The 23,941-nt window shown below is 36.4% G+C and overlaps 1 protein-coding gene across 4 annotated transcripts; it reads left to right on the top strand.

The window, feature by feature from the left end:
* Positions 1 to 679: 679 nt before the first annotated feature.
* Positions 680 to 12,237, top strand: LOC115959650 (oxysterol-binding protein-related protein 1C-like). Of its 4 annotated transcripts, none has more exons than XM_031078128.1 (11): positions 680 to 1,588; positions 2,322 to 2,678; positions 5,320 to 5,422; positions 6,358 to 6,803; positions 7,616 to 7,771; positions 8,727 to 8,894; positions 8,968 to 9,108; positions 9,938 to 10,168; positions 10,459 to 10,572; positions 11,455 to 11,618; positions 11,809 to 12,237. In XM_031078128.1, exons 1-11 carry the CDS (start codon positions 1,088 to 1,090, stop codon positions 11,855 to 11,857), a joined length of 2,430 nt encoding a protein of 809 aa, XP_030933988.1. In that variant the 5' UTR covers positions 680 to 1,087; the 3' UTR covers positions 11,858 to 12,237. The 4 variants fall into 4 exon arrangements, with proteins under 4 accessions (XP_030933988.1, XP_030933990.1, XP_030933987.1 ...); XM_031078127.1 differs by having other exon boundaries at positions 682 to 1,588; positions 6,355 to 6,803; positions 11,809 to 12,234; XM_031078130.1 differs by lacking the exon at positions 11,809 to 12,237 and having other exon boundaries at positions 681 to 1,588; positions 11,455 to 11,789.
* Positions 12,238 to 23,941: the final 11,704 nt, after the last annotated feature.

The raw sequence follows: 23,941 nt of genomic DNA, 5'->3' as shown, positions 1-23,941 counted from the left end.
TCAAATGTCATTGGTAACTTCATTTTTTATAAATTGTTATAAGTGAAAATTTTGAAATTTCAAATCTTCAACTCTAATTCTCCTTATATCACTTTTGACAAATATCACTAGTTATGGAGTATTTGTTATTAATGCTTAACTAAAGTTGGAAACTTGGAACAGTTTTCTAATTTAGCTTTGGTATAAAATTAGTGGATTTGAATAAGCCTTCAGAGCTGATTCTTTAAAAAACAAAAAGGACTAGAGCAAGAGGATGAAATCTTTTGATTCTTTTCCAGAAGCAAAGGACCAAATCGGTCTGATAAGGCTGTACATGTCAAAGTTGAGCTTGAGCGGCGAGTGCTACTGGGCCATATCTCTCACCTTTGAGTTTGAGTCCCTCTTTTTGGTCCTTTTTTTTTAATCTTTGGACCAAGTCCTTTCTTATTCTTTCTTGTGCAAGAGAGAGATGGAGGGGGGGCCACTCATTCACCACTCCTCCAAATTCTCCGCGTGTCCTCCAATATACCCGTCCACCTGTCACTCTCACACTCACACGGCGGCGATTTCCACACTCTCTCTCCCTGCACCCTCACCGCACCCAAACAAACCTAGAGAGAAAAGACAGACAGACACGCACGACATAAATAAAAAATAAAAAATCACAGAACTCACAAAAACCACGCAATCATAACTCTTTCAAAACCAACCGCCTCATATATATACCTCGATGCCTGCCATATCATACCACCACTACTCCCTTCAAATCAATATTTGCGTCTTGACTCTTGACCGCTGCTCTCTGTTTTTCTTTAATATTTTAAATTCACAATTTTCTGATAAAGTCTGCCAACTCATCTCACCGGACCCCTCCTTCTCCAGTCACCACCTTCTTATTCTTTCTCTCTCCGATCACTCCTCTTCACAATTCAAAAACATTTCTCTCTCTTTCTTTTAAAAACCGAATCAAAATAATCCTTCCTTTCTTATCAATGAAAATAACCGCTACCGTGAAACCGTTTCTTCTCCGCCACGATCTCAACGGTCTGTCATTTTAATACTAATATATATATATTTATATAATTGTGATTGTAATTGATATTCTCATATGCATCCATTCTGTTGCGTGTCCACCGTGTCGGACCACTCGACGACGAAACCCTCACCACCGCCGCCTTATTTGGAAGTCCACCACATGGCGCATCTTCCGGCTGCCGCGGCAGCCAGATCCGATCACAATAATAACAACAACAACAACAACAATAACAACAACAACTTCAACGGCGAGTGTGGGGGACGGCTGAGTCAGGCGCGTGAGCCGGTGGAAATGAAGATAAACGACATAGTAGGGAACGGGATCTCCGGAATACTGTACAAGTGGGTGAATTACGGTAAAGGATGGAGGCCGCGGTGGTTTGTTTTGCAGGACGGCGTTTTGTCTTACTACAAGATTCATGGACCCGATAAGATCGTCGTTAACCAAGAAACAGAGAAAGGATCCAAAGTCATCGGCGAAGAGTCCTTGCGAAGAATTTCCAGGCACAGAAATGGAGCCTCGCTGCCTCAACAAAATCTTCCTCGCAAGCCTTTCGGTGAAATTCATCTCAAGGTCCTTTTTTCTCAACCACACTGTTACTATTTTTTTGGTTGCTATTTTGTTTTCATTTCTTTTCTTTTCTTTTTTTGAATTTGCTGGCTAAAATATATGTATATTTTAGGAATTTTTCGGTTTCAATAATTCTTATTCAGTTTCTGTATGAATTTCTTTCATTTTTTTTTTTACTTGCTAATTTAAGTTTGTTTGATTTGATTCTCTTACAATTCTTCCTTTGTGATAGCTTCAATGTGATTGTGTATATTTTAGGAATTCTTCGGTTTCAATATTCTGATTCAGTTTCTGTTTCCATATATATATGAATTTTATCCATTTAGTGGTCAATACTGATTGTGAGAAATTTCTTCTTTTCCTTTTATAAATCGTAGTCTATATTAAATTTTTTTATTTTTTTATTTTTTTTACTTTCTTATTTAAATTTGTCCAATTATCTTCTCTTATAATTTTTCCTTTGTGATAGTCTCAAGGTTGTTGTTTATTTTAATTTTAAGAAATAAGATTTAATGTGATTGATCTAATTCCTAATGGTTTCGAATATTTAAGCCCTAATTAATATAATATTAAATTTAATCCAGTCTTTTTTTTTTTTTTTTCAACTACAAATTTAATCCAGTCTTTGTATTTGTGTAAAGAGGTTTTTTTTTTTTTTTTTTCCACATGTTTTTATTTATTTATTTATTTATTTTTAAAATTTTGTTTTTAAATTTTCCAATTTGTTAAATTTCAGGTTTCCTCAATTCGTGAGAGCAAATCAGATGACAAAAGATTCTCGATTTTCACTGGCACAAAGAGGCTCCACCTGAGGGCTGAGACGCGTGAAGATCGAATTACATGGATGGAGGCATTGCAAGCTGTGAAGGACATGTTCCCGCGGATGTCCAACAGCGAGCTAATGGCTCCCATCAACAATGTCACTGTGTCGACTGAGAAGCTGAGACAACGGCTTTTGGAAGAGGGTGTCAGCGAGGCAGCCATCCAAGACAGTGAGCAGATTATGAGGAGCGAGTTTTCGGCACTGCAGACCCAACTTGTGCTGCTCAAGCAGAAGCAGTGGCTCCTCACCGACACCCTGCGGCTGTTAGAGGTACATGTAATGAAATATTGAAAACTTCATGCCAGTCGAATTCAGAATTCTTCTTCATTTTTTTTTCCCTACTAGTACTACCACTAATGCATAGAAATCTGTGCCCTAAGCCTCTCAAATAAGTTGCTTGGAGGCTGGGAGTTTATCATTGCTTTGTTCTTTTGTAATTAATTCTTTTGTATAGAGTAGCAGATGGGGCTGGTTGTTTGAACACTTGTGTAACTATTTTGAATCAAGGATAATTATCATTAATGATTCTTTTAATTATTAAATTGATATATTACAATTTGATGTTAGCCAATACGCATACCTTTTTATTGTGGGGTCATTTGATTGTTGGATTACATAGCAAACTCCATTTCATTGTGGAAATGTTATTCTTAATGAGTTGAGGCCTTTGTGTTTAGTTCCTTTGTTATACCATAGCATACGCAGTGGATGTATATGACTTCCTTTTTTTTTTTTTGGGAGAGGTTCATGTGGTGAGTTGTAGATTGTCAATTTTCTCTTGAGGTACTTCTAACAGGGTAGTGTTCTTTTATTCTAGACTGCTGAGATGCTGTTGAAACAGGTTAACAGTACAGTCATTCCTCATTGATGCCCCGAATAAAGTGTTCATATGTTTTCTTGGAAATAATTTTATTTTTTTATTTTTCCTTTTTTCTGAAATAGGAAGCAAAATATAGCTAATAGAGACTTTCGTATGGATGCCTTTATGTAGCATGTTTTTATTTTTAGATCCAGTCGGTGCATTTAAGCATATGGATAGAAACTGTCAATAGTAAAGTAGTCTTTTAGTGTCTCGGTGTTTTGAGGGAAATAATAGAATTTAATGGAAGTGTACTTGCTTTGGTAGCAACAGCTGTAGTTGCTGGTTGTTGTGATAGATTTTGTGGCTGTGGTGACTGGTACATGCTGGTTGTTGTGGCAAAGTAGCACCAACAATTTTGGCACTGGTGTCTTTGGTTTTGGTGAGGGGAGCAGTTGTGATTTTGTGGCTTTATGGGGGTGAGAATCGAGATACTTGACCTATGTGTGGGTGTTTTTAGTTTTCTCTTCAAAGAATAAGTTTTGTGAGTCACTCTGCTGATATATAATTCCCAAAAGTAGGCTATTTGATTGGTTTGGGGATTTTTGAGATCATTATATATTTGAGTTGTTACTTTTCCATGCTTGCCTTCTCTGTATGTTAATTCCCATAATATGTTGTTTATTTATCCAAAAAAAAAAAAAAAAAAATTCCCGTAGTATGTTGTTTTATTCCAAAACAGATATTCTCTAAACATAAGCTCTCAATATTCACCATATGATATCACGTGGTGCATAGTAGGTTAAGTAATGTGTTGTAGTGCTTGTCAGTCTCCTACCTGTCTCACATTAAGCTTTGACTTGCTGATAATTGCCTTTTTGCTGTTATGGAATTATTTGAAACTAGAGGGATTTTTTACATTTGGTTTTTCCTTCATTTACTTCATCTCTTTGATGGAGTAGCTTCTTTTTAATACAGATTTTTCTTACCTATCAAAAAAAAAAAAAAAAAAAAAAAAAAAAAAAAAAAAAAAGAAACTAGAGGGATTTCATGAAGTCTCTGTAAATGTTTACCTTCCTATTTTAAAATCAGCTTGTGCATCCAGCAATACCACTCCTTTTTTGCCAATCCTATTTAGTGTCTGTCAATCAAATACTCTCACATTAAGATAGATCTTCCTATTATTTGCCATTTTTCTGTAATGGAAGTATTTTAACAGAGAATTTTCACTGCAAGTCCTTAAGCTTATCTTTGCAGTGCTAGTGCATCCGGCAATATCACTCCTTATTTTGCTAATTTCTATCTTGCTAATTTTTTTTTAATTTTTACATTTGTTAATTGAAAAGAGAATTACTGACTTTATTGCATTCTGGGGGAAAGAATGAAACTGTAATGCAACATATTTTTCTGTTCAGATGCAATAACTGTGCATTGTAGTGAGTGATAATTAAGGGAAATCTTAAGACTACAGAGGACACCATTGGAGGGCATTTCATTTTGTTATGAGACTGACTCTAGTGCAGAAATAGTTAGATAGATATACGTCTGATATATATATATATATATATATATTAAAATTTGGGTGTGATATGCGAAACCTTCCTTCATGGAGAGTGTATTTACCAGCATCTCCATGGGAGTTTGTTTAACTTTGGTTGTTCTCATAGTCTTGCTTATTTCAAATGTAGCTGGGCTAGAAGTACTTGAATTTAATGTGGCAGATCAAGGATAGAGGATATTCTAGCATTTACAGTTTATGCTTTAAGCTAAGGGTGAAGTTGAGGATTTTATACTAGGATGCTCTACTTGATGCTTTGAGTTACAATCAGATTTTTGGTTAGTGGCATGTTGACAATTACTTTTCCACTAAAAGGTTCAAATATCCTGTCTATCTAGAAATTGTTTCATAGACTGTAGTCTCCTAGTATTAAATGCTCTAAATTAGTTATGATTTTTTGAAATTTTATTTGAAGGAGCATATTTTATGTCCGTTTGAATGTCTTTACTGGATCTGATTGTTCTTAACAGAATGAATATTTTCCTTCTCATACAAGGTTTAAATTTTTAATGTTTTTTTCCTGCTAAGAAACTGTGTTATATTGTATTATGTAGACAGAGAAGGTTGATCTGGAGAATACGGTGGTTGATGAGAGCCAAAGACAGTTCCAAGATCAAGGGGGTTGCTCTTCTAGATTAAGACAAGACAAATTCAGTGGTATGTTTAAATGCAATAATCTGTTGATTAGCAAGTTTTTTAGCTTTGTAAGCTATTATGACCTGGACCATCTGGTAATTGTACGATTAAATATTGCTGCCTTTTGGTTGATGTGTGGAATTAACATTTAGAGTTTGGTCTAATTATCCTCTCCTTTGATCAGAAATGGATGAGGCATTTCTGGGTTATTTTAAAAAGTAATGAACTGTGTCACAATGTTGTAATGCTATGTTATTGAAGGTCAGAAGACATGAGATTGCCTGCCTTTTTCAGTATTAGCTAATATGTGCTGAACGTCATTACAAAACCTTCCTTTTTTTGGACAGTCCATGATTTTTTACTTGGATTTTTGTAGTCCTCCAATGGGAACAAGATTTGACAGTAAAACTTATGGCATCTAGTCTTCTAATGGGAAAAAGATTTTACAGTAAACTTATGGCATCTGATGTGGTTGCCATGTTCAACTCATAACCAAATGATTGCCAATCTTGTGTTGGGAAAAGTATGGCTCATAAACTATCTTGCCTATCCTAACATGCCCTTGCTTGTGGTGGTTGGATACCTAAAACTTTAGTTACTTTACACACTTCATATTTGTGCATTAGATTCTTTACTTTTAACACTTTTTTATTTTATTATATTTTTTTGGGGGCTGGGGTTGCCTAAGATATTTTTATTAAGTTTCTAGATTTGCGATTGTTTATCTGCTGTAATAAGTTCTGTATGTTATTCTCAACAAATTAGATATTTTGTCCTCTATTCTTCCTTGAATTTTTATGTCATGACAAATATTGTTCTTCGCTAGTTCTGTTGTTATATTCTTGAAAATGGTTAGAAGTACCCATTGTTTTGCGATTTTTTTTCTTATTATCTTTTCTAGTTTTGTCTTCTATGCTATGATATAGTAATTTACTCAATTTCCTTATTTTTAGAAGCAAGTGTTAGTGAATCTGAAGATGATAATGAAAGAGTAGATGCTGCGGAGGAAGAAACAGATGATGAAGACAATACATTTTTTGACACTCGTGACTTTCTGTCGTCCAGCTCTTTCAAAAGTAATGGATCAGATTTTCGGCTATCGTCTTTCTCTTCAGATGATGACGGTCTTTATGTGGTTGAATCTGATGATGATATTGACCCTTCCATGAGAGCTGTTGGAACTAACTATACTCATGTTAAGCGTCGTAAGAAATTGCCTGACCCTGTTGAAAAAGAGAAGGGTGTTAGCCTTTGGTCAATGATTAAAGATAACATTGGAAAGGATCTCACAAAAATATGTCTTCCTGTTTACTTTAATGAGCCTCTCTCTTCTCTGCAAAAATGTTTCGAAGATTTGGAATATTCTTATCTCATTGATCGAGCATATGAGTGGGGAAAAAGGGTAAGTATGTGAGCAAGATTTTGATGGGTTTCTTTTGATTTTTTTTTCTTTAAGTTTCTTTTGCTATATATGTCTTCATATTACTCCATCACTTGCTCTCATGCTTTTTAAGGTACTCTCACAAATCATGATTTAGGTTTTCACATTTTTATACACTAAATGTACATCTGTTTAGTCTGTTGCAACATATAATTTGAAATGAGTTTCTCTCTTTCAACTTTTGGAGTCTACCAGTGTGTTTCTTAAAGTGGTTATATTCTGGAATTTATTATTTTGGTGATTGTGGTGATTTGACTTAATTCTCCATAATACACTTTAATTTTGCATGGTCAAATTGTATGTAAGACACCTAATACTAGTGGCATCTCTTGCTAGTAGTCTCTGGAAAAGATTTAATAATACCACTCATTTTGAATTTTGGGACACCTGGTGGCCACTTAAGCTGTATTTTAAAAATGCTTAGGAGGATGTGATAAATTTGTGAACAGTCTTTGTTTGTTTGAATTTGTAGAGCATAGAAGGCTATTTTGTTTAATTTTATTGCTAATGGGTTTAGTCCCATATTTTGGGTATCTAATTAATTTTTTTCTTTTATTTATTTTGTTGCCTTCTGTGGTGCTCTCTCCATCTGTCTTAGTACAATGATATATTTGGTGTTAAATCAAGTTGAGAATTATTTGGTGGAACTCTATAAATTGTTTAGACAATGCTGTCAGTGTGTTCCTAGGTGGTTTTGTTTAATTTTGATACGTATGAAAAAGACTTTCAAACTGTAATTAGAGATTGATGCTTTACTCCTTGATATTTTGCAGGGTAATAGCCTCATGAGGATTCTTAATGTGGCTGCTTTTGCTGTGTCTGGATATTCTTCGACTGAAGGAAGAATGTGCAAACCGTTTAATCCTTTATTAGGGGAAACCTATGAGGCTGATTATCCAGATAAAGGCCTCCGCTTTTTCTCAGAAAAGGTATAATTTTTCACTCCTGACACTTCAAATACATTATTGATATGGTCTCTCCATTTTGTAATTTATTCATTCCTTTACTTTAAACAATAATGATTGCTTTCAGTACCTTGAGGGTCTGATTGTGATGGAGGGGGATGGAGGGAGAGGAGCCACCTCCCCTCTACTCTCCCTCCTTCCAAACATTGGGTAAGAGTTAAGATGGTAAATCTAATCCAAACCCTAGCTTAAAGTGGGATGGTTCGATTTGGTGATCCCTTCTCTTCAACCCAAGTATTCTTTCTAAATTATGGTGTCACCTAAACACAATCATAGAGATTTTTCAGAGTTAATAAATAATATAGCAAAATTTGGATTTTCCCATGTATTTTTAAATTTACTGTCAACTGTTGTCAATCCAGTATATTGGTTTTACAAATTTTTAAAATTATTTTGGTTCTTTTTTTTTATTGGTTGGGGTGGGGGGCCAAAATGTGTTCGTAAAAGAAGAAAAGGTTAATTTACTGTATAATAAAATTTAATTAAAATGATTACTGATACAATTCAAAGCTGTTGAACAATCTTACCCTAACATGAATTCTATGAATCTATATGGTCTAACTCTAATATGATGTAAATAGAAAAGAGGATGCAAAACAAAAATGAAGAACCTCATTTCAGGAAAAGGAAAAAAAGAGAATTGAAAAAAGAGAGAGAACTCAGCACAATTACGACAAAACTGGAACAAATGGGGCAAAAGTCTGAAATAAGAACTTAAATGATGGCCCTTTGTGGTGGAGAAATTGGCCTTACCGTAATTATACTAGATGGGTGAGAGAAAATGACACTGATATATGAGTCACTGCATTTCATAGACAATATTCTGTAACAAATGACCTTTATGCAGTCAAACCTTTTAAATGTGTATAATTGCTATTGGGAATGGAAATTGCTAAGTTGCTTTCACTTTTGGTGTCAGGTTAGTCATCACCCTATGATTGTAGCATGTCACTGTGAGGGTACAGGATGGAAATTCTGGGCAGATAGCAATCTAAAGAGCAAATTTTGGGGTCGATCGATTCAGCTTGATCCCGTTGGTGTTTTGACATTGGAATTTGATGATGGGGAAGTTTTTCAATGGAGTAAGGTATTTCTCCAACTGTTCAAGTGATATTTATTCTATCCTGGGTTCCCGTTTGAAATGGGCTTTCTTCTGCCAGGTCACAACATCAATATACAATCTCATATTGGGAAAGCTGTATTGCGATCATTATGGTACAATGCGTATACAGGGAAATCGTGAGTATTCATGCAAGCTCAAATTCAAGGAACAGTCTATCATTGACCGAAATCCTCATCAGGTGCACCCTTTAGTCTCAGATTTTCATGGGTGATATAAACTTGTAGGTCTCTTACAAAAGAATGTACAATATCTCTTTATTCCTTTGTGATTGTTGCAAAATATTCCTTTGCTAAGTCAAGTCTTAATAAATATCTGGTCATTTGAAGTCAAGTCACACTCCTTACAGGATGCAATGGGATTCACTATTAACAATCTAGTACATCTTATTCCAAGTATCTTCTGTATTTATTACATCCTTGGTGGAAGTTCCTTTGAAGCAAAGTAGCTAGCATGCACCATGGCCAAAGGCTTAGTCCTCTAAATTATAAATAAATGTTAATATTGTTGCTTCTTGCTTTGAGCAATCCGGTCGACTAAGGTGGAGAATGTACCCTGTATGCATTGTATCTACTCTGATACTTGTGTTTTATACACTCCTTTTCCTTTGCTGGTTTATGTTGCTATATGTTGTAAAATGTTTAAGTTGGAAAAATGAGGATTGTTATCCAGGGGTATGTTGTTTGAAGATACAGCAGAGAGTATGAAGACATGGAGAAATAATAACTATTCGTGGTATTTTTCTCCCTGCTGGGAAATAACTAACGATTTGTGGCCATTCCTCATGGTCTTTCTTTAGGATGTTGATGACCATTGTGTATGATCAATTGGATTCCAACTCACTATTGGACTTTGTATTTAAGCAAGCGATCATCGCCAATTTCATGGAATTTTAGGATGTTATTGGATGATTCAATTTCAAGTTCATTGCTGTGGTCGTGGTGTTTGTACCCACTAGAACTGTTGTCAGTAGCATTATCGGCTAATACAAAAAATGATTGTTCTTTCAGGTACATGGTATAGTTCAAGATAGGAATGGAAAAACAGAGGCAACTCTTCATGGAAAATGGGATGAAAGCATGTATTATGTGAATGGAGACTCTTCTGGTAAGGGGAAAGGATTTGAGTCTTTGTCAGATGCGCATCTGATCTGGAAGCGAAGCAGACTTCCCCAATTTCCCACTAGATATAACTTAACTCGCTTTGGCATCACATTGAATGAGCTCACTCCTGGACTGAAGGTATTTTTTTCATTATTTCCTGAAGTTTCCAATTTAATGTAAATCTTCTTCATTTAATTGGTGGTATGGAAAAAGGAAAGTCAATTGATTTAGTTTCCATTGCTTTTTTTCTTTTGGGGGTGCACATGCTAAAGCGATTCCTAGAAAAGCTTATAATTGATTCCCTGGAATCCTAAAATTGTTAAATGTAAATGGTATAATTTCAGTGTGCTTTCAAGATACCCTCCAACTTTTTTTGTAATTTGTTGCGATATTTTTAACTCTTAAGTGTACATGACATGCATATTCAGGAAAAATTGCCACCAACAGATTCAAGGCTAAGACCTGACCAAAGGTATTTGGAGAATGGAGAGTATGAAATGGCAAATTCAGAGAAGTTGCGGCTAGAGCAGCGACAACGGCAGGTAAACTTAATGTCTCATTTTATTAACTCCACTTGTAGATAGTAGTATTTGTCAAATTATCTAATTTAATAATAGCAACTGAGCCTTGGTATTAGTCAGGAAACCATAAAATCTCACAATAGCACAAGACAATTCATTCTTTAAGGTTCTCAGGCCTGAAAAAAGGCCTTACAGACAAGTCAGATATTTATTGGTCACCCAGTAACATTCTCATTCAGTTGGCTAAATTGACAAAAAAAGGTTTTGCTCATCACGGAGACTTTTAGATACTCAAAACCATTTTCATACAATGACAAATTGAAGAATGTCCTTACTCATCAGTTGCAAAGTGCAGAGAATTTGGAAGCTGATAAAAGATAGTTTGTTGGAATCCATCATGTGAACAGTGTTGGTAAAAGTATCAAACGTATTTAAGTGCACAAGCTTCTTGAAGCCTTAAGCCCAAAATTCAAGCGTGTGCCTGATTGAAACCGCACATTTTTCAAATAGTATATTAAATTTTTAAAAAATTCATAAAATATCAATCGAAATAACTTAATACACTCAAAATAGTATTATATTTTGCCTATTAGCTCCAATGGACAATTCAATTGCACAAAGTTTGTAAGTTCAGACTTGCCTACACGCACGCGCACACACATATATTTATTTTAATGTTTCCTTTACACATGAAGTTTCTATAAAATTTTTGATTAATGCAAAGCTTTGTATTGCATGTATATGTGACAAACTTGGCCACTGCTCAGGCACCTAGGCAATGACCAAGTCTGTTACACCCTAGGCTTTTAGATTAGTATCTCATGTTCATTATCTTAAATGCTTTAGAATAAGTCTTTTGGCCTTGATTGTCATTGAAGGGACATTGTATCAATTGTGATTCAGGCTCGAAAGATGCAAGAGCAGGGTTGGAAACCACGGTGGTTTGCGAAAGATAAAGGAAGTGATACATACCGCTATAGTGGTGGGTATTGGGAAGCCAGAGAACAGGGAAAATGGGTATCGTGTCCTGATATCTTTGGCCAAATCCCATCCGATCAGTTATCTGAGTAAGTTCAAATTGTTGTTCTCTTTGTTTCTCTATTCTTTCTCATTTTTCGGATGGGTGGCATATTACTGCCTTAGCAGCAGTTGAGGTGTCCCATGACATGCATGTAAAGTAAATTAGATGAAATATGGTTAAAGGCAATAATAGAAATTTTTTCCCATCTGTGTCCTTCCTTCCATTGTGTACTGAAGAAATTGGCGTGATCTTGGTGTAAGAGGAATATCACAACAGTTGGGTTGATTTAGCAAATCACGACTTAGAATGAGAATTCATATAACTGTTGATACAATTCATAGGCAGCATTTCCAGGACTCCAGTTGGAGATTGAATTTGTGGAAGTAATCTAGAATGGCGCAGCACCTATCATGTGTGGTGTAGCATCCTAACTGTGTTGATGTTCCTTTTGACAACCAGTACAATATGGGGAAATTGTTTTATCTTGGAAATGGTATTATTCATTCTACTCAAACTCCAGTCCCTGTAATGTTTTCACTTCATGCGTTTGGAGCTTTTGTGACGTAACTTGAAACACCGAACCTTGTAAGAAGAATGCTTAGGAATTCTTTAGGTTTTATTTTCATGGCGATGTTTCGAGTGTTATTTGGTTCGTATGCTTTTGATTTCAAAGTAATGTAGAGGAAAAATTGTGATGGTGACTCTGCTTCGAACGCTCCAACGATTCCCTCCAAAATTTGGCTAAAAATGGAAAACATAAATCCCTCCACAGCAGTACTAAAAAGCCATTGTTATTCAGGTGTTTACCAAACCGTATAAACTGCAAAAACCGCACCAAAATCGCCTGCAAAATGGCATAACCGCATCGCAAGTAATAGTACACCACATCGCACCACACCTCATGGTGCAGTGCGGTTTGCAGTTTTATAATAAGAAAACCGCACAAATCGCACCGCACTGCATCCTTTCTATATATTAATATATATTTTTTTAATATTAAATATATTATTAATAGTTTAATAACCCTAGTTTTCAAAAAAAAAAAAAAAAAAAAGTTCAATAACCCTAGCAAGTGTTGACTAGAAAAGCCAACCCAAAATAAAGAAAAATTAGCTCAATAATTAAAAACTTGGCTCAAAAAAAGGGGAAAATTTAGTTTTTGACTGAGTAGGAAAAATCCAAAAGTTGAAAAATATACCGATTTCAAACCGCACCTTATACATAGTATCGCACATGTGACTGTAAAAAGGAGATGCAGTGCGATTTTGGTTTTGGTTTTGGTTTTGGTTTTGGTTTTGGTTAACTCTAAACCACACAATACCGCACATGTGACCGTAAAAATAAGGTGCGGTGCAGTTATGGTTTTAGCTAAACCACACTGCAAAGTGCGGTGCTAAAAATGACCTAAAACCACGCTGCACCGCACCGCGAACACAGTTCTTATTAGCTCTTTCTGTTTTAATAGCTGGTCCAATGGTTAAAAATGATATGCCAGTATCCAATACCAAAATCAAATTCCAGATATTAGATCAGTTTGAAATGAATACATAAGCCACATGTAGGAATTCCTACTTTTCACTTTCCAAAAACTCGACAACAAAAGTAAATGAATTCCCGAATAAAATATTTTCAGAGCCCTTGTCCACATCACCAAATGGTTAAAAACAACAAAACATCTTTTTTTTTTTATCTTCGAGTGTCGTGATGTCATGCATGTTGTGGATAATGGGGACTTATGCTGTGTGGATTTATTTGGAGGTGGTTGGGCATCATGACCAGACCTTAGGCCCCGATGTTATGTGGCCATTATCAATTTACAGCTCTAATTTTTTAGCCCATGAGTAAACTAGGCCTATTCCATTACAAAGATAAGATACATATTTTAGTACTACAGGAACCGAAACCTTGACTATAAGTCAATCCTTAACCTAGCCGGGCCATAGACCTTGACTATAAGTTTTAACAAATGAAACAAACACAAAATCCCCCTTAAGTCCATAACCACGTTAAGCCATATACATCTATTTGTTCTTAAAGCAACTGCCACGGCTTTCGTTTATCACAAAGTTTTTCCCATTCGAATGGCATGGAGATACAAAAGTCACCCAGAGAGTTTCCCTTTCAATTCCTCATCGAAAAAACCGGGTACCCACAACTCTTCATAACTTTGTGTCTCTTAAACCACCTGCCTTAACATAACGGACATCCACCATCAATTGGAAACAACCAGAGCTTTTGTTAGGGAAAGAAAGAATTAAATTTAAAAAAGAGAAAATTTTGTGTTAGTTAAACTGATTAAACAAAAATACAAAGATTATCAAAGAAACATTTCTAATGAGATGTATCTCGTTCAGAACGCTCCCCTCCAATATATACATGTATCTCTCATCACACATTTGTACACATGGTAAAGCAGAGAATTTACATTAGACAACTAAGAATCTAAGAAACTACATGCATAAAAAATTAATTTGAAGCAGACACATCCCTTTAAATCAATCTTCACAAGAAACAGGGTTTTGGTCAAAAAATATGTACTCAAGAAAAGAGGGAACATCCATCCTACAGGGTGTTGGCTTTAATTCCATGCCAAATTTGATTGTAATTTTATTCAATATGTTGTCCCTTGTATTTTATATGGGATTTCATTGTAAAGGTCGTGTGTGAGAGAGAGTGTGAAGACTCAAGGCAAATTGAAGACCAAAGAATTTTTCGCGGGTAGCTCGCGAGAAGCCTTCCCGCGAAGTGAAGCATGTGCTTAGCACATGACTGGAATGCGAAGAGTCATGACAGTTAGTTTTCGTGAGTGTCTCATGGGTAAAGCCTTCCCACAAGATACCCGTGGCACATTCTGTTTTGCCAATTTATTATATATGATACACTAAGTCTCTACCCACACTATATATACCCACATTACCCACATATGTTAAGGAGTGTTTTCTAGAAAGAAAACCCTAACCATTACCCTTGAGAGTGAGAGATTGTCATACCCACAATTCTCTACACAATCCATTGTGGTTTTCCTCAACTCCTACCTCTCCATTTCCAAATCCTTAAGAGGTTGATAGCCCAAACACTTACCACACCCATCCTGAGTATAAAGTGAGGTTTAGGTGCTACTGGGAAGCATTGGAAGAAGCCATTTGTTTGGTGGATGCAATCAGGATGAATTACGTGATCCGGAGAGCTAAAAAAGACAAGGCTTCATTATGTCAGTTGGTAGCAAGAGCTTGGAAGGCTCGAGTACATGGGGTAGACTAGGTTGTGAGGGTCTTTTGTTATTCATGTACTCCAACTTATTCTCTAATGGATCGATTTACCGCTTGGAGGGTGACGGAGAGGTTTTTCGCCGAGTTCTTCAATTTCCTCTTTGATAACACATCAACGTGTTATCTTGTGTTTGCATTCTTCTTCCCTACTCTTTTAACTTTTATTTAACTGCTGTGATTTGATGAATATGGCTTAGAGTAGTTATATTGTTTATTCACTTGCATTTACTCTATTCCACACTTAGTTTAAGTCAGAGTAAAATCAACCGAGCCATAATTTTTATTTGGGGTCTAAACAGCTCTTGTGTTTTCACACAAATTCGAGTTTTCAATTGGTATCAAAGCGGGTACACTTGCTTTGGTTTCATTACCAAAGTGTGATCATAGACCCCTTGGCTTGCTATGGCAAACGCCAACATGAAGCATAACTCATATGTTTGTGATAATGATTCTATGAGCATTTTTGGAGATTGTCCTAGCAATGAGCTTTTAGAGTTATTCAAATCAAAGAAACATGCTAGAATTTTTGTACACATGTTGAAATCCTTAGAATATAGGAATCATGATATTCATAATAGCTTGTGTGAGTCGAATTCCTTAATTGCTAAATATAAGAGAAGGAATAGACAAATTGTGATAAGCTTGATTGTTTGAAAAGAAAGCTTCACTCATCTATGAATGAAGTAAAGGAAGATGAATCCTGCTTTAATGGTCAAGAATGCCTATCTTATGCTTGTCTTTTTGTACATACCACATTGAAAGTGTTTAATTCATGTCTATGGTATCTTGACAGTGGATGTTCAAGGCATATGACAGGAGATAAATCACTATTCAAAACTCTTAAGGAAAAGGAAGATGGCTATGTGACATTTGGAGATGGTAGTCACTCACAAGTTATTGGAAAGGGAACCATTGATATTCCGGGAATTCCCTTATTGACTGATGTCTTGTACATCAAAGGATTAAAAGTGAACCTGCTAAGTATCACTCAAATATGCGATGAAGACTTCCTCATTCAATTTTCAAAAAAAGGTTGTCTAATCCTCAATGAAGAAGGGGTTCAAGTATTGAAAGGACTTAAGACCACAGACAATTGCTATGGTGTTATTCCCAAACCAAGCATATCATGTTAGAGTGCTCAAGTGAATCTCTTGGAGTTATGGCATCAACAATTTGGGCATGCAAATTACAAACAAGTGGAAAAGTCTCAAAGCTTGAAGCAGTGGTTGGTTTGCCAAAGTTTGGAAAAATTGAGAAGAATGTTTGCGGTTCATGTCAATTGGGAAAACAAACAAAGTCAACCCATCCTAAAGTAAATGTAGTTGCTACTTCTCGTCCTTTAGTGTTACTTCATGTAGGTCTAATGGGTCCAACGAGGATGGAAAGCATGGGTGGAAAACATTACATCATGGTGGTAGTTGACGATTTCTCCAGGTACTCTTGGGTTGAATTTCTTAGAGAGAAGTTGGAGGCATACGACAAGATGGAAAGGCTATGCAAGAGGCTCCAAAATGAAAAGGGAGTTCCCATAGTCAAAATACCGTGCGTTTTGCAATGAGCATAGTATCAAAAAGGAATTCTCAGCCCCAAAGACTCCACAACAGAATGGAGTGGTTGAAAGAAAGAACTGAGTGATCCAAGAGATGGTGAGAGTAATGCTTCTCAACAAAAACCTTCCATAGAAGCTTTGGGCTGAAACAGTGAATACTTCGTGTCACATTGGGAATAGGATTTTCTTCTGAGCAGGAACAAAGAAGGCATCATATGAAATTTGGAGGGAAAAGAAGCCGAAGGTGAAATACTTCAAAGTATTTGGAAGCAAATGCTACATTCTCAATGATAGGGAGAATCTTGAGAAATTTGATGCTAAGCGTGATGAAGGAATCTTCCTAGGATACTCCACAAACAATCAAGCATATAGAGTGTACAATAAGCGCACTAAGACGGTGATGGAATTGATAAATGTGGTCATAGATAACACCATCTCAGAAAAGGATATTGATGAGGATGGCGAAGGACCAAACCTTAAGAAGAATGAGGGTAATGACAACATGTCTCAAGGTGATGATGGTGAGAGAGAATCACCAAAAAAGGAATCTACACCTCCTACATCAAGAAAGGAGACTAGATTGACTCAAGGATCTCTAAGCCCTCTCACCCCTCTGGAAGTTCAACCTCTAATCTCTCGTGATAGGGAACCCTCAACTTCCAAGAAACCGTCATCAAGAGTAACTCTTAATCATCCCACAAGTAAAATCATTGGTGATTTAGATGAGGGACTTCGTTTGAGAAAAGGATCGGGCTATAGTGTGAATCATGTGACATACAACTGTTATCTTACTCAATTTGAACCCAAGAAAGTGGAAGAAGCTTTGAAAGATGAGAATTAGGTAGAGTCCATGCATCAAGAGTTGCACCAATTTGTTAGAAATGATGTATGAGAGTTGGTACCAAGGCCCAAGGATACACATGTAATTGGCACCAAGTGGATCTTCAAGAACAAGACCGATGAAGGTGGTGAAGTTGTCCGAAACAAGTCTAGAATGGTGGCTCAAAGATATACTCAAGTTGAAGGCTTTGACTTTGATGAGTCATTTACTCCAGTGGCAAGACTAGAGTCAATCCGAATTCTTCTCTCCATAGAGTGTATCATGAAGTTCAAGTTATACCAAATGGATGTGAAAAGTGCCTTCTTGAACAGATTTTTGAACGAAGAAGTGTTCGTTGATCAACCAAAGGGGTTTCAAGACCCTTACTTTCCGGACCATGTGCTAAGACTGAAGAATGCATTATATGGGCTAAAGCAAGCACTAAGAGCTTGGTATGATCAACTCACCACATACCTTTTGGATCATGGTTTCAAGAGAGGTCAAGCCGATCGAACCCTTTTTGTTAAAAGAGATAAGAAGTCTCTCTTTGTTACTCAAGTATACGTGGATGATATTGTCTTTGGATCCATAATCGATCACCTTGCTCAAGAATTTTCGAAAAAGATGAAAAAGGAGTTTGAGATGAGCATAGTGGGGGAGCTGAGCTACTTCCTAGGGTTTCAAGTGAAACAACGGAAAGATGGGATATTTATATCTCAATAGAAATATGCCAAAAATCTTGTCCAAAGATTCGGGCTAGACTCCAAGAAACATACTTCCATTCCTATGAGTTCCTCAGTAAAACTAAGCCTTGATGCAGCCGGTGTGAAAGTAGTCGAAGCATGATCGGCAGTCTTATTTACCTTACTGTGAGTAGACCAAACATCGCCTTTAGTGTAGGGGTATGCGCCAGATTTCAGGCAGCACCCAAAAAATCCCACTTGATAGCAGTCAAATGAATTATCCGTTATATCAATGGTACATCTGACTATGGAATTTGGTATTCAAGAGACTTGAATGAGTGCTTAGTTGGATATTCGGATGCTAAATAGGCTGGATGTGTTGATGATAGGAAGAGCACCTCAGGTGGTTGTTTTTACCTTGGAAATAACTTGGTGTCGTGGATGAGCAAAAAGTAAAATTTGGTTTTTCTATCAACGGCTGAAGCTGAATACATTGCAGTAGGGAGTTGTTGTGCACAACTATTATGGATGAAGAAGCTCTTACATGATTATGGAATCACTCAAGACACTATGTGTGTGTTTTGTGATAACACGAGCACCATAAACCTGTCAAAAAATCCAATTCAACACTTGAAATCGAAACATATTGAGATACGGTACCACTTTATTCGAGACCTGGTGGAGGAGAAGATTGTATGCTTAGAGTTTATAAACATCGACAACTAGAAGGCAGACATATTTACCAAACCTCTTGATGGTCCACGGTTTGAGTCTCTGCGTAAAAATATTGGTGTCGGTATCATCCCTTGACTTCTATTTCTTGTGTGACCTTACTCTGCTCACTGTTGTATACTTGCTTTATAGGTCTCACTTGTTTAGTTAGATCATGTTTCTGTTCAAGTTTGTTTTGTACTTGTTGTTTTTGTTGATCTTACTTTACATGTTTTATTTTTGAGTGTGTTGAAAAAATTCAAAAACCCATAAAAATTGAAAAATCTCTAAAAAGTTTGATCGCTTTTGTTGTGTATATATCACATGTGAGTTTGGTCTAGTACCTTCGTACTAATGGCGTAGTGCATTTACGAGCTTAGCTTGTTATGTATACACATCTATTTTTGTGGAAAAAATCTTGAAATCTATGTGTTGTCATGAATGATTAGTCAATAGTCTTGATAGTTTTGATACATGCATAGACTTGTGTCTATATATCTTCCTACACTTTTTATGTTTTTGCTGTATAGCTCAACAAATGTCAAATCTTGAAAAGAGAAAATGAGCTGCAAAAGCCATCACACATACTAGTATTTGACTAGGAAAAAGGAAAAGTGACTTGTATTGAAATGTATGGTGCTCAAAAAGCCAAAGGCTTATTTTCAATATTGAAATATCAAAAATTTTAGGCACCGATCTCAAAATGAGATGTATTGTTCAAATAAGATCAAATGTTATGAATTGCAATGAAGCCAAATGAAAAGCTTCAAAGATGTGTAATAATTTTCTTGTAGGAGGTCATATATGTTCATTTCTATAATTGTGATAGACCACTTGACTTAGTACCAGTTGTGTATGACTTGATTGAATTGATCATTGAAGCTTTACTCTGGACTAAGGACTATTCCACATTTGATGCTCACACACAACACACAAGACTCTTGTTCAACGAATACTTATTTCATTTGTGTGATTGTACATGTTTAAATGTGATGTGTATACTCAATTGCTTGTCGATCAAACCCAAAAAGATTTTTGAGTATTTTACATGTTTTTGAAAGTGTTTTTATGCTTTCGTGTTTTGAGTTTTTGTTTAAATTGCATTTTTCATGTTTTTCATCAAAAACTCCTTCAGAGGCATTTTCACAAGAAGCTTGCGACTAAACTCTTCCCACAAAAATGGGTTAAGGCAAAACATGAAAACACAAAATTCAGACAGAAACTTTCGTGATTGTCTTGCTACTGTTTCGCAAGTAAAGTCTTCCCGCGAAAAGTTTTGTGCTTCAGAGGCATTTTTTGTGAGTAACTTCGTGAGAAGCCAACCCGCGAAAAATGCTCATTTTTAGTTTTAAAAGGCTGATGTAGATAGTTTTTCAAACTTACTTATTTTCCCTCACTTCGTCTCCCTCAAGCCTCAAACAACCAAAAACTTAATTTCTCTAAAAAACCCAACAAATTTCAAGTGCAAATTGTTTCAAAATCATTTCTAAGGTACGTTTATACAATCTCTTCTCTTTATTTCCTTAATTTATGTAGAAAATTTTCGATTTTACTTGAAGTGGGGTATTTTTTGAAAAAGGGTTGGGAACTTTCAATTTTGTGATAATTCTTTCAATTTCTTGATTGGGCTATGTCCCATTTGATCTGTGTGTGTTTGTGTTGGCCAATTTTGGCAATTTTAACATGTATTTAGGCAAGTTTTACTCATGTTCTTGCATTGCCCACATGTTAGTTATATAGGTGCATACCAAGTGTTTGATAAAATGCCCAAATGACATTTTGGTGTTGTTTTGGATTCCAATGAGTTCCAAACTTTGGGGATTACCATGATTAGACTTGTATATCATAATTTGATCATTGGATGTGTGTTTTACACACTTTGACCAAAATGTGCTTTGTCATAGCTTGCACATGCATCGCACATGCACACCACATGCACACACTTACACAATTGTCAATTGTTTTGCATTTCATTGATATTACATGCTTTAGAACCATTGAGGTAGACATGGCCTACAATGACTACTATAAAAGGGTAACAATAATCATGGAAAGGGTTGTGCAAATGGAGACCCTTGAAAACACTTCCATCCCTAAAGTGTTCAAGGAGAGAAATTGGACAAAGTTGTTGAATCCAAGTGGAAATGTATATGTTGAACTCATAAGGGATTTCTTCGCCAATGCCACTGTGGAAGGAGTCCACATCAATTGTTGGGTGCGACAAAAGGAATTCATTATCACAAGTGATTCCTTTCAAGAGTTTTTAGAAGTTCATCCACCATCTCAGCCAATCTCTATACAATATGATGACAGATTGGACTCTCTTGAGCCAATGGCGAAGCTCCTTGGTGGCTCTCTCAAGAAGAAGTCATTGAACACCATCCCTTTCAATGTGGAGATGAGGACATTGGCCTATGTTATGATTCATAACCTCTACCCAGTGACGAACTCGACAACATTGTCCTGACCAAGAACCATTTTCCTATATGATCTCTTCACACATAAGGAAATCGACATATGCGGTCATATATACCACCTCCTGACCAAGAGCATCACCAAGAGGAACTCAAGGACAATATTGCCATTCCCATGCCTCATTATGAGTCTCATAGCAAAGACAAAGCTAAAGATTCCAAGCGGTCTTACCATTGTGCAAAGAGATTATCCCATTGGTGCTCATATTGTGACCCGAAGCAAAGCCCACATCACCGGATCAAGAACCGGTGTTTCTCAAATCCTAAGGGATGATGTTGAGGAAGAAGGTGGGGATACGGAGGAAGAAATTGATAGGTTCACCTCAGCCTCGGAGGGCTTTGCACAACCATCTTCCCAAGCATAAGCACGGGGACCCGATCGTTTTGATTGCCTAATGGCAAGGGTAGAGCAGATGTATGGCATGCTCGAATCCCATGTGCAGCACACCTTGGATCAATTTGCTTATATCCAAGGCCAGATTACTACACTATCATCACATATTGAAGACATGACGATGGAGCGGGGATTAGACTCAAAATTTGAGCAGTTTTAGCCTCTTTTGCCATTTCGGTCAAAAAGGGGGAGAAAAATTTTGAGGGAGAGATGCATAGTTTGAAGGGGAGCAGAGCATATCATAGATATTGGTTTATTTTGGTGGTTTAGTGGTTTAATATTGTTTTTACCTTTATAGTTTTTATAACTCTTGGATATTTACATTGCTTTCTTTTAAAGCTTTAAGCACCTTGGTTTAAAACTTTTAGTTTATATTCAATACTTTGTTTTTATATCCTTGCTCTGTAGCATTCTTTTCAAGTACTTTTAGATTTTATTACATTATCTTGAGTACTACACACTTATGCTCTTGTTGGATCTTGTATCCTTGATGCAAATACTTCTTTTATTTCACATTGGTTATGTATTGGACATGCAATTGATTTTTGCATTGCATGTCCGGGTGATCATTTATTAGCTAAATGTTCATTGCGGTCATTCTTTAATGACTGTTCTTGTCTGATCAAGATATGCTTAACTGTTTATATAGTGTTTATTACATTGATCGCACTTTACTTGCTCATATACGTACCGTGTATTCAACTTGTCATAAGCTTAATGAAAGTTTTGTTTATGTGCGAGTATTTTAGGTTACAGGTATATACATGCAAGTGCTTCACAGCTTCTAGATTAGTTGTGAGTGAGTTTTACCACTATTCCTAAATTCACGTTTAAGTCTAGAGTCTGTTTTAGGGGTTTTGTCACAGAATAGCCAAAGGGGGAGATTGTAAAGTTGTGATTTACAACTATTTTGTGTTGACTTTAATTTCGTACCAAAGTTGAATGTAATTTTGTTCAATCTGTTGTACCTTATATTTTATATGGGATTTCATTGTAAGGGTTGTGTGTGAGAGAGAGTGTGAAAACTCAAGACAAATTAAAGACCAAAGAAGTTTTCGCAGGTAGCTCGCAAGAAGCCTTCCTGCAAAGTGAAGCATGTGCTTAGCACATGATTGGAATGCGAAGAGTCATGACAGATGGTGACAGCTGGTTTTAATGAGTGTCTCGCGGGTAAGGCCTTCCCCTGAGATACTTGCAAAATATTCTATTTTGCCAATTTGTCATATTTGATACACCAGGTCTTTACCCACACTATATATACCCACATTACCCATATATGTTAAAGAGTGTTTTTCAGAGAGAAAACCTTAGCCATTACCCTTCAGAGTGAGAGATTGTCATACCCACAATTCTCTATACAATCTATTGTGATTTTCCTCAACTCCTACCTCTCCATTTCCAAATCCTTGAGAGGTTGATAGTCCAAACACTTACCACACCCATCCTGAGTATAAAGTGAGGTTTTAGTGCTGTTGGGAAGCATTGGAAGAAACCATTTGTTTGGTGGATGCAATCGGGCTGAATTGCGTAATCCGGAGAGCTAGAGAAGACAAGGCTTCATTAAGTCAGTTGGTAGCAAGAGCTTGGAGGGCTTGAGTACATGGGGTAGACTAGGCTTGAAGGGTTTATTGTACTCTAACTTATTCTCTAGTGGATCGATTTACCGCTTGGAGGGCGGTGGAGAGGTTTTTCACCGAGTTCTTCGGTTTCCTCTTTTATAACATATCAGCATGTTATCTTGTGTTTATATTCTTCTTCCCTACTCTTTTAACTTTCATTTTACTACTGTGATTTGATGAATATGGCTTAGAGTAGTTATATTGTTTATCCACTCGCATTTACTCAATTCCGCACTTAGTTTAAGTTAAGTAAAATCAACCGAGCCGTAATTTTTATTTGGGGTCTAAACAACTCTTGTGTTTTCACACAAATTCGAGCTTTCAAATATAAACAAGAAGGGGCTGAAAAGCAAGCCCGATGCAATTAATTTATTGAGATGGGTTATCAAGGCCAATCTTTCAAATCTTAATAGCTTTACTTAGTGATTTCAAAGAAAGGAGAAACTTCCAAGGCAACAGTTTAAGAAGAAAATGGTAGAGTGAAAGGTAAGGATTCTTATTCAAGATCTTCCTTGGTTTGGCCGAGAAGAGGTGATTCTTTGGATTACACACTTCTTGGTAGTACAACTATATGTTCTTCTCTCTCTTTTCCTTTTTCCCTCCTTTTTTCAGATTCCCTTTCTTGGAGGAGCTTCATCCACTTGGATTGCTATTGATCCTTACTTGGATAGTTGTCCCATCTTTGTCTTGCTAGTGGTGGTAAAGTAGGTTACAATTTGTAAGGACACTATTCAAGTGTCGTTTTGCCATAAATGCTATAGGCTGAGTTAGTACAATTTATTTAATGTGGAGGTGATGGGTACTTTGTCAAGAAACTTCCTCTTTCCCTTGCCTACATGTCTCTACTTTC

The sequence above is a fragment of the Quercus lobata genome, chromosome 9, assembly GCF_001633185.2.
Source record: "Quercus lobata isolate SW786 chromosome 9, ValleyOak3.0 Primary Assembly, whole genome shotgun sequence".
Taxonomy (NCBI): domain Eukaryota; kingdom Viridiplantae; phylum Streptophyta; class Magnoliopsida; order Fagales; family Fagaceae; genus Quercus; species Quercus lobata.
This window is presented reverse-complemented; position numbering and strand designations above follow the sequence as displayed.

Coding starts and splice junctions, on each gene's coding strand:
- LOC115959650 (XM_031078127.1), top strand. CDS start 1,088: ATGCATCCATTCTGTTGCGTGTCCACCGTGTCGGACCACTCGACGACG. Junction 5,423..6,354: donor AAGACAAGACAAATTCAGTG/GTATGTTTAAAT, acceptor CCTTATTTTTAG/AAGCAAGTGTTAGTGAATCT. Junction 8,895..8,967: donor AAGTTTTTCAATGGAGTAAG/GTATTTCTCCAA, acceptor TTCTTCTGCCAG/GTCACAACATCAATATACAA.